General features: G+C 41.3%; 1 protein-coding gene and 1 long non-coding RNA gene across 3 annotated transcripts in view; one reads left to right on the top strand and one right to left on the bottom strand.

Annotated features, from left to right (window-relative positions):
- LOC138972494 (uncharacterized) overlaps positions 1–6,096 on the top strand; it is a 61,520-nt gene extending 55,424 nt beyond the window's left edge. For both annotated transcript variants that reach the window (XR_011457643.1, XR_011457644.1), the window contains exons 5-6: positions 2,499–2,656; positions 4,118–6,096. This is a non-coding gene — a long non-coding RNA (uncharacterized lncRNA). The remainder of the gene's footprint in view (positions 1–2,498; positions 2,657–4,117) is intronic.
- Positions 6,097–7,336: 1,240 nt separating this feature from the next.
- Positions 7,337–8,622, bottom strand: LOC138974444 (uncharacterized). Its single transcript, XM_070347158.1, has 2 exons — positions 8,609–8,622; positions 7,337–8,197 (listed from the first exon to the last, which is right to left on the bottom strand). Exons 1-2 carry the CDS (start codon positions 8,620–8,622, stop codon positions 7,408–7,410), a joined length of 804 nt encoding a protein of 267 aa, XP_070203259.1. The 3' UTR covers positions 7,337–7,407.
- Positions 8,623–11,510: the final 2,888 nt, after the last annotated feature.

The following is an 11,510-nucleotide window of genomic DNA, read 5'->3' on the forward strand; positions in this document are numbered from 1 at the left end:
ATGTAATATTGAATTTGTTTCCTTGCAGTGTAATGTTACAAAATGTAATATTTTGTATGTTCATTTGTGAGCCTTGATATGTCTGTGTATTTGTGTGTGCACATCAAAGCTGGTATTTTCAGTGTCTGGTTATGCGTGTGAGTGATTGAACACAATTGATGTACAGTAATATTGAATTTGTTTCCTTGCAGGGTAATGTTTACAAAATGTAATATTTTCTCTGGTGATTTGTGAGCCTTGATATGTCTGTGTATTTGTGTGTGCACATCAAAGCTTGTATTTTCAGTGTCTGGTTATGCGTGTGAGTGATTGAACACAATTGATGTACAGTAATATTGAATTTGTTTCCTTGCAGGGTAATGTTTACAAAATGTAATATTTTGTTTTTTGATATGTGTGAGTATTTGTGCGTGCACATCAAAGCTGGTTATATGTGTGTGTGTGTGTGTGTGTTTGTGTGTGTGTTTGAATAAACAAAATAATGTGATATTGAATTTATTTTCTTGCAGGGTAATGTTAAAAAATGTAATATTTTGTCTGTTGATTTGTGAGCCTTGATACTATGTGATGTCTGTGTATTTGTGTGCATGTGCACATCAAAGCTGCTTTTTGACTCACATGCGAAGCAAAAGTGAGTCTATGTACTCACCGGAGTCGTCCGTCCGTCCGTCAGTTGGATTGTATACATATTTTGAAGTGACCTTGACCCTGAACTATGGAAGATAACTGTTTCAAACTTAAAAATTATGTGGGGCACATGTTATGCTTTCATCATTAGACACATTTGGTCACATATGATCAAGGTCAAGGTCACTTTGACCCTTATGAAATGTGACCAAAATAAGGTGGTGAACCACTAAAAGTGACCATATCTCATGGTAGAAAGAGCCAATTAGCACCATTGTACTTCCTATGTCTTGAATTAACAGCTTTGTGTTGCATGACCTTGGATGACCTTGACCTTGGGGTCAAGGTCACATGTATTTTGGTAGGAAAAATGTGTAAAGCAGTTCTTAGTGTATGATGTCATTGCTAGGTTTAGTTATTTGACCTTGACCCTGAAGGTCAAGGTCATGTAAAGGTCAAGGTCAAGCATGTGAGTCGTATGGGCTTTGCCCTTCTTGTTGTTAGTGTGTGTTTGGTTGTGTGTGTGTGTGATTGAATATAATTCATGTGATATTGAATTTGCTTCCTTGCAGGGTAATGTTAAAAAAAATGTAATATTTTGTATGTTGATTTGTGAGACTTGATACTGTGTCTGTGTATTTGTGTGTGCACATCAAAGCTGCTATTTTCAGTGTATGTGATTGTTTGTGTGTGTGTACGTGTGTGATTTTGCTTTTTGTGTGTGTGATTGAACAAACTTTATGTAATATAGTGGGTGGGTGTAATTGTTTGTCTGTGGTTGATTAAACGAAAATCATGTAATATTGAATTTGTTTCCTTGCAGGGTAATGTTTAAAAAAAAGTGTAATATTTTATTTGTTGATTTGTGAGCCTTGATACTTTGTACATTTGTGTGTGCACATCGAAGCTGGTATTTTCAGTGTGTGTGATTGTGTGTGTGATTGAGCAAAGTTCATGTACTATTGACATTGTTTCCTTTCAGGGTAAGGTTTTGAAAATTTAATAGTGTGTCTGTTGATTTGTGAGCCTTGATACTTTGTAAATGTATTTGTGTGTGCACTTCTAAGCTGGTATTTTCAGTGTGTGTGCGATTGTTTGTGTGTGTGTGTGTGTCATGTGTGTGTGTTGATAAATTGATTGAACAAAAACCATGTGAATTGCTTTCCTTGTAGGAAAAGGCATTTTCAGTGTGTGTGTGTGTGTGTGTGGTTGTTTTTTTTTTAAACATAAATCATGTTATTTAAAAAAAAAATTTAATTATGTTTTTAGAATGTAACATTATAATGGCTGTTGATTTTTGCATTAGGGGGGTAATTTGAACACCCTAAGAACTATACGCTGTTGCTGGCTCATATAAGTCGGAAAGCAAAGATGGTCAGGTTAGACCTACAGATAGGCAAGTGAAATAAAGGATCTTATGTGTTTTGTCAACACTCAGACTTGTTTCTTTAAATAAGTGAAAAGTTCAATTTTTTTGGCAAACAGGGCAAAGTTCAAATTAGCTGAATTCATTTGCATAGGTATTTAACCCAAGCCGACTATCTTTCATTTTTGCCAGAGCTTTCTGCATATCTTCTTACGACCATTTTCCATGCTGAAAGACCAAAGAGTAAAGATATTGCGATTTTCTAATATCAATACTCCAAAAGTTAGATATTCAGCGACATTCCGCAAAATTGTTCTAAAAGTTCTCACCTTCCACGGTTGTTAGTCGTTGCACCATTTTGTCTTATACAAACGTCATTCACAATCATCAGTAACGTAAAAATACAATTACACTAACTCTTGAAATATTCGCCTTGTTCAATTTACCTCCCCCCCTCTCCTGTCCCTTACCCTATGTGATATTTTAATGTATTTAACTTTTGCAGGTGCACCTGTGGTGAACTCCTGATGGAAAGTACAGTGTCAGCCCTTTACTGACCTGTCATGCTCTGCGGAGGACTTAGCAGTGCCCGGGAAGGATCCTTGTCATGGCGTTGGCGGCATTGTGAAGTCGGCCATCAGGAGAGCAGTGCTCAGCGGAAAGGTTTTTGTACTTTCTTGAGAGTTTTAGACTAACATTTACCTGTATGTGTTTTTAAATAATGTTAGTTGCCTCTTGGCGGGCTCAATGGCCTGGTATAAGATGCCTTGTCTCCAAATCCATGGGTTGAGTGTTCAAATCCGAGCGGAGTCTGGTGGGTGAAAATTGCTAGTTATGTGGGAGTTTCATTCCATGAATGAAAAAGATGGAGCTGCCTCTTTGTTTATGCTGTGCATGTGCTGCTGCATATTTCTATTGCATGTTGTTCATTGTGTGTTTTGATTTTTGACTCACCTGAGTAATTAGTGAGTATTAGGATTCATATGTCTCCGTCTGTATGGAGATGTGGACGGCCGGCAGTCTGTGGACAAAAAACTTAACGTTGAGGTTATCTCGGATGTTTTTCAAGATAGACCTCTGAAATTTTGCACACAATTAGGGTTTGATGATCTTACAAAGTCATCCTAGTTTGTTTGACCCTCATCAAATGTTGGGGTCACAGCGGGGTCATGTTTGTTTTGTAAAAACTTAACATTGATGTTATCTCGCATGTTTTTGAAGCTAGAGCTTTGAATCCTTGCACACTTTTAGGGTTTAATATTATCCCAAATTGACCCTCGTCAAGTTTTGGGGTCAGAGGGGGTCATGTTCGATTCATAAAAACTTAACATGACGTTATTTCAGGTGTTTTCTAAGCTAGAGCTTTGAAACTTTGAACAATTCAAGGGTTTGATAATCTGTTTCTAGTTTGGTTTACCCCCGTCACATTTTGGGGTCCCGCAGTGGGGCACTGCGGTTATGAAATTAAAGGCCCCTCCTGTTTTTGGAACCGCAGGAGCTTTCTAGTTTGCTGTTAGGTAGATTTTTGGTTCCTCTTTCCTGTCATGCTCTCTTTTTCTTCATGAATTCTTTTCTTTTTTCTGCCTTCTTGCTCATTCACCTGTATTTTTTCCAAAAATCTCTTCTCTTGCCGCTTGTCTCGCGATTCATGTATAGTTTAATCTGTTAGTGTTCTGATGTAAGTCCAGCAGTAGATAGGTTAAGCCTATTTTAACATACTGGAAACTGGTAATCTTCCAGTAGGTATTAATTTAGTTTTACTAAAGCCTGCTGGGACACAAGTAATGGGTTAGTGCATTTGTAAACAGGAATCGCTTGACAAGTGGCCCCCTTCATCCCCCCCTTCCTCGTCCTGATATGGCTCTGCGTAGTCGGCTGGACGTTAAGCAACAAATAAACAAACAAACAAACATTTTGGGGTCACAGCGGGGTCATGTTCGCAAAAACATTTTGATATTTTCTCAGTTATTTTGAAAGCAAAAGCCTCAAATATTTACACAATTGTAGGAGTTGATAATCGGTAATCAGCAGACATGACCAAAATTTGGCAGCGTGGTTCAGGGAGGGGCAGGGGTAACGAAGGAGAGTCGTGTGCAAGCATTTGCTTTTCTTGTTTATTTGCAGGAGATCATGAGGAATGCTGAAGAAGCTTTGCAATATCTTCAGCGAAACTTGGCTGTTGACCCAGATGGTGATGCCTGCTGCCACTCCACTCTTCTTCGGACTGGAGGAGATCAAGCGGCGTGACCCGCCAGGCTACCCAAAAACCCTGTTCCAGCAACCCCATCGATTCATTGTGTACCTCAGGCGGCCTGACAGGCGACCCAACAACCTTGTTCCAGCAACCCCATCGATTCATTGTGTACCTGGAGGCCTGACAGGCGACCCAACAACCTTGTTCCAGCAACCCCATCGATTCATTGTGTACCTGGAGGTCAAAAGACAAAAGTCTTGAAGGCAAAGATAAACAAGTCGCGTAAAGGAACAGATTAACACCAAAAAACTGTCATTGCCGACACTAATAGACACTATACCAACACTGTCCCACCACAAGCAGAAACGGAAAGTTGAAGAGGCAGAAGATATATAATGACACCCAATGTTTTGCAGGGTTCAACAGAACTGCAACCGGTGAACTACAAAAGCAGTCAAAGGTCAAGTGGCCCCGATCTGATTGGTTGCACTTGAACGAACTGTGTGTGCGCGAGCAGGTACAGGTGGAAAAACGGTGGTTTGACGACAGCTATGCGTTTGTCTTCACAGCAGACGAGGAAGTGAAAGTGTCAACTACTGACAGTAAAGCCACTTACTCTCTGTGCAAGCAGAAGATTCTCACCCAGTTTGTTGACGATTGGAAGGATAAAGATTTACAGGGCCGCATCGTACGTGAAGCAACACAGGCTGACCATAAACTGGTGTTTTCTTGGCAACTTAAAGTTGAATGATAAAATTATCAGCTTCATCATCCGAGGCAGACTACAACTCCTGCAATGCATCAGCCTACTAGCACTGTATTACCCAAATCAGTACCCCAAACAGTGTGCTCTGTGCAACCACCCTTCCCAAACAGTGTCACATGTACTGAACGGCTGCACAAAGAATTGTTGTCCTGATTTTTGACCAGATTCCAAAACAGAGTGATATTTCTTTTCCCTGGGTGTGCCGCGGAACCAGCCAACAATTGTATTGTCGGCTGGTTTGTGGCGTTTTACCGCGGCGTTTGAGTCATTTTTATGCTTCTTTTTTTTGTGTTCTTGAATATTGTCTCTTGACAAATGTATGGATAACATCCACGGCTGCCAATGTTGTGGTCTCAATGTACAGTTTTCTTTGTATTTTGGTGTTTTAGTGACGGTGTCACAAACTGAAAACTCTGCCTGAACAATCCTTCTCATTGCGGTCAATGCGCATGCACTAACTTAGGGAGGAAGATTAATCAGGTCGTGAACAACCTAACCCTTACCCTAATCCTAACCCTAACCCATGCAGGCATGAAAATTCTCCGTATTTTCCATATGTTTGAAAAAAATAAACGTTTTTTTTTTTTTTTTTCCGTATTTTTCCGTTTTTTTTTTTTTTGTTTTTTTTGTTTTTCCTAGTCATAGTTATAGTAAAATAGTTTTGGGGCCATGTTTGAATCCAATTTTAAGGCTCAGATAGCCCCAGATTGCACCAAATTGCACCCTTGAAAATTTTTTTCCGGGGGGGCCATGCCCCCGGACCCCCCTAGAAGTCTTGGCGCTTTGCGCCTGCGAAACTAGGCGCGTAGCGCCTTCGAATTTTGTTTTCAGTATTTTTTTTTTTTCAGTTTTCATGCCTGCCATGGTTCGTTCAGTTAAAGGGTCGCATTTTGTAAGTCCAAGATTGGCGCATGCGCATTGACCGCAATGAGAAGGATTGTTCAGCAGAGGTTTGAGTTCGTGACAACGGGAATGATAAATTAGTGCCTGATATGTCCATTTTGAAATCTAGTCAACCCGTACACTACAACTTACACCTTGTTATATGTATATGTTCTTTGGTTATGATTTTACTGTTGTAGAGCTTTTGCTCTATCAAAATCAGTTGTCGCGGAAACTAAACTTCAGCGACAGAAACATCAATGTTTAGGTGTTATGAATGTGTTTTGAACATGTGATGAGAACAAGGTGTGTGCAAGATGCGTGTAAGTTGTGCATTTGAATTGTGTATTGCGAGTGGCTTGGGAGTGTCTGTTTCAATAAGCTGTGCTCTGGTCTTTCTCAAAAAAATATTTACAACATAAATAAATGTATGATAAAATCATACTCTTTTTTGTATTAACAGTTTCCAAACACAAACAAAGCACACACAAAAAGTGTTGACATGGCGATACAAATAGCCATTTCTCAAATAAACAGACTTTAGACCGAATAGCTACCCACTGAATTCTTTATGGAAAACACAGCGACAACAGTCTAGCACAGCGACAACAGTCTAGCACAGCGACAACAGTCAGCTAGCACAGCGACAACAGTCTAGCACAGCGACAACAGTCAGCTAGCACAGCGACAACAGTCTAGCACAGCGACAACAGTCAGCTAGCACAGCGACAACAGTCAGCTAGCACAGCGACAACAGTCTAGCACAGCGACAACAGTCGGCTAGCACAGCGACAACAGTCGGCTAGCACAGCGACAACAGTCAGCTAGCACAGCGACAACAGTCAGCTAGCACAGCGACAACAGTCTAGCACAGCGACAACAGTCTAGCACAGCGACAACAGTCAGCTAGCACAGCGACAACAGTCAGCTAAGCACAGCGACAACAGTCTAGCACAGCGACAACAGTCAGCTAGCACAGCGACAACAGTCAGCTAGCACAGCGACAACAGTCTAGCACAGCGACAACAGTCAGCTAGCACAGCGACAACAGTCTAGCACAGCGACAACAGTCAGCTAGCACAGCGACAACAGTCAGCTAGCACAGCGACAACAGTCAGCTAGCACAGCGACAACAGTCTAGCACAGCGACAACAGTCTAGCACAGCGACAACAGTCAGCTAGCACAGCGACAACAGTCTAGCACAGCGACAACAGTCAGCTAGCACAGCGACATCAGTCAGCTAGCACAGCGACAACAGTCAGCTAGCACAGCGACAACAGTCTAGCACAGCGACAACAGTCAGCTAGCACAGCGACAACAGTCTAGCACAGCGACAACAGTCAGCTAGCACAGCGACAACAGTCTAGCACAGCGACAACAGTCAGCTAGCACAGCGACAACAGTCTAGCACAGCGACAACAGTCAGCTAGCACAGCGACAACAGTCAGCTAGCACAGCGACAACAGTCTAGCACAGCGACAACAGTCTAGCACAGTGACAACAGTCTAGCACAGCGACAACAGTCAGCTAGCACAGCGACATCAGTCAGCTAGCACAGCGACAACAGTCAGCTAGCACAGCGACAATAGTCTAGCACAGCGACAACAGTCTAGCACACAATATTCATCCAAAAACAAAAAGACTGCCAACAACCCAACATTCAGAATAAAGTACAGCAGACAATTGATCGTACTCTTTGAGCTAAACAGCAGACAATTGATCGTACTCTTTGAGCTAAACAGCAGACAATTGATCGTACTCTTTGAGCTAAACAGCAGACAATTGATCGTACTCTTTGAGCTAAACAGCAGACAATTGATCGTACTCTTTGAGCTAAACAGCAGACAATTGATCGTACTCTTTGAGCTAAACAGCAGACAATTGATCGTACTCTTTGAGCTAAACAGCAGACATTTGATCGTACTCTTTGAGCTAAACAGCAGACAATTGATCGTACTCTTTGAGCTAAACAGCAGACAATTGATCGTACTCTTTGAGCTAAACAGCAGACAATTGATCGTACTCTTTGAGCTAAACAGCAGACAATTGATCGTACTCTTTGAGCTAAACAGCAGACAATTGATCGTACACTTTGAGCTAAACAGCAGACAATTGATCGTACACTTTGAGCTAAACAGCAGACAATTGATCGTACTCTTTGAGCTAAACAGCAGACAATTGATCGTACACTTTGAGCTAAACAGCAGACAATTGAACGTACACTTTGAGCTAAACAGCAGACAATTGATCGTACTCTTTGAGCTAAACAGCAGACAATTGAACGTACACTTTGAGCAAAACAGCAGACAATTGAACGTACACTTTGAGCTAAACAGCAGACAATTGAACGTACACTTTGAGCTACGGTTAGAGCAAATAAAAAAACAAGGTTCTTGTACATTCCATATGGACAAAAATAATGTCAGTAAGGTATGAGCCACCAAATGTGCCGCCTTGCACACATTTAAGTTTGACTACAGTGGAACTCCCTTGGAAAATCTTAAAAAGGAGGGAGTCTTAAAACGGGGGTAGGCCTATATTTACAGAGGTTATGAACAGAAAGCCTGAAAACATAAGGTCTTAAAAGGGAGGGAGTCTTACATTGAGGGGGTCTTAACAATTAAGGGGGGGGGGGGGGGGGGGTTTTGCCCAGTATTGGTGAACTTTGCACTTTTTCGATGTTGTTTTTTCTGTCCTGATTTAAATGTGTGGGAGTGGTTGTTCTACATAGACCCACGTAATCTCCAGATAAGATCATTCTCTCTGTCTCACGTTGTTGTCCGCATTCTGCAATAGTCTGTTAAAACATTTCTGTAACCAGAGAGCGTGACAGTGCCGCCTCAACTTTCACGAAAAGCCGGATATGACGTCATCAAAGACATTTATCAAAAAAATGAAAAAAACGTCTGGAGATACCATACTCAGGATCTCTCATGTCAGGTTTCATGAAGATCGGTCCAGTAGTTTTCTCTGAAACGCTCTACACACACACACACATACACCACGACCCTCGTCTCGATTCCCCCCTCTACGTTAAAACATTTAGTCAAAACTTGACTAAATGTAAAAATGTTATGCATGCATGCAGGCTTTTTATGTATAGTCACAGAATACATTCTCGACTTTTTCTTCTTAATCTTCTATAACTGTTGTCCATTATATTTTTAGAAATACAGGATTAAATGTGCACCTTTCAGAACACGATGTCTTGTTTGGTTATCAACCTAGTAATATATGCCAAAATAATAAGGTAATTAATCACATTATTTTGATTGCAAAAATGTGTATTAGTAAATATAAGTATGGTGATAGACAACGATTTGAATAGTATATTGGAAAATGAAATGTACATTAGAAGATTGTGAGTACTGTATAAGTCGAGATGAGGTGAAGTTTGTTCATGGAACGTTTGATATTTTAACGTACTACAAGAATGTTTGTTCATGGAACGTTTGATGTTTTGACACTACAAGAATGTTTGTTCATGTAAAGTTTGATATTTTGACAACAAGAAAGAAAAAAAAATCTTCTATAACTCTCTCTGTTGGTCCAAATGATTGTGTGTGTGTGTGTGTGTGTGTGTGTGTGTGTGTGTGTGTGTGTGTGTGTGTGTGTGTGTGTGTGTGTGTGTGTGTGTGTGTGTGTGTGTGTGTGTGACACTACCTCACTCACTCTCTAACAACTAAACAGGGACAGACACAAATGGACAGACAGACACAAACGCACGCATGAACGCACGTGCACACACACACACACACTCACACACACACAAACATACACACACACACACTCACACACACACAAACATACACACACACACACACACACACACTCACACACACAAACATACACACACACACACAAACATACACACACACACACACACTCACACACACACAAACATACACACACACACACTCACACACACACAAACATACACACACACACACACACACAAACATACACACACAAACATACACACACACACATACACACACACCCCTACACACACACACACACCGTCACACACACACACTCACACACACACAAACATACACACACACACACACACACACACAGTGTGTATGTTATTTATTGTTGCGCTATGCACCATAAGTGACATTCTCATACCGATGGCATCGTCACATTACAGGTGAGTTGATTATGCCTTGATATGTAATGGCCTAGCTGGCCGGAGATTTAGGCGACAGCTAGGTTTGCGTGGCGGCGTCACAACGCAGCCAGGGCGCGCAGGCTCCATTTGGCACCGCACCATAATATTGATTGCATGCCTCACCATCAACTGAAAATAGTTTTGTGAAGATCATTTCAAGACAACGGGGCGCACGGAAGATCATTTCCGTGACCACATGGACACAATTAAACCACAAAAGAACGTACTGATGATGATTTGCATCAAATGAAGACAACAACAAAGGGATGCACGGAAGGCAAGCAGCTTGTCAGACACACAGAGGGGTTCGAACACACACACACACACACACACACACTCACACACACATCTGCACACGCACACACACAAACAAACACACACATACACACACACACACACACACACAATTTACCCAGAATTCACCACTTCCGTACTCTCGCGGACGTTTGAGATACAATGGCCGCCAGATCGGAACGCGAAAACGCTTCGCTTCAGCAACGAAATTCGTCGGATTATGGCCTAAACGATTCCGAAATAAACTAAACCCTGTGAGGGAAGGTGAGAAAACAATTTCCTATGGCATGCATATGTCTGGTTAACCTAAGTCACGCCAAAACACAAATAAACGCGTTTTTGACACCAAAAATAGCCTGTTGGGGTCCTTTAAAATGGGGATAAATTTAAAGAGGATAATCTTCGTCGGATATGAGTTGGAAATCCAAAAAACTAAGGTCTCAAAAGGGAGGAATTAGTCTTAAATTGGGGGGTCTTAAAATGGGGGTTCAACTGAATCTGAATTTAGCTTATGCATGATTACATCACAAAATTTCCCATTTAAAAGTCTGATAGTCTAATTTTTGTGCTCTAGAAAAAAAATCCAAATTCAGGGACAGACTCAACATCAGGTGGTTTTACATTAAGCGGTAACCCATACTCGCCCAATCTAGACCTTCCATATTGGCTGTATTCAAATCCTTCAGCTCTGCAATAACCTCGGGCGTTTTTGTAGAAGTGGACCTTCAGTTATTCCAAAAGGTAAACGTCTGGAAGGTTTAAATGAGATGAGCGTGGGTATATATATATATATATATATATATATATATATATATATATATATATATATATACGGTGTGTGTGTGTGTGTGTGTGTGTGTGTCGTGGACCATATGTGTGTGTGCCAGTCAGTGTGAGTGTGTGTGTGTGTGTGAATGTGTGGGTGTGTGTGTGTGTCACGTGTGTTTGTGTGTGCATGTGTGTGTGTGTGCCAGTCAGTGTCAGCGGTACGTGAGTGTGTGTGTGTGTGTGTGTGTGTATCAGTGTTTATGCGTGTGTGTGGGTGCCAGTCAGTGTGTGTGTGTGTGTGTGTGTGTGTGTCAGTGTTTATGCGTGTGTGTGTGTGGGTGTGTGTGTGTGTGTGATATGGCACTACTTATATAGTTAGTTGCTATATCGCACACTGATGTGTATGTCTGTCTGTCTGCTCTCTTATACTCTCTCTCT

The sequence above is a fragment of the Littorina saxatilis genome, linkage group LG8 (assembly GCF_037325665.1).
Source record: "Littorina saxatilis isolate snail1 linkage group LG8, US_GU_Lsax_2.0, whole genome shotgun sequence".
In the NCBI taxonomy this organism is placed as follows: domain Eukaryota; kingdom Metazoa; phylum Mollusca; class Gastropoda; order Littorinimorpha; family Littorinidae; genus Littorina; species Littorina saxatilis.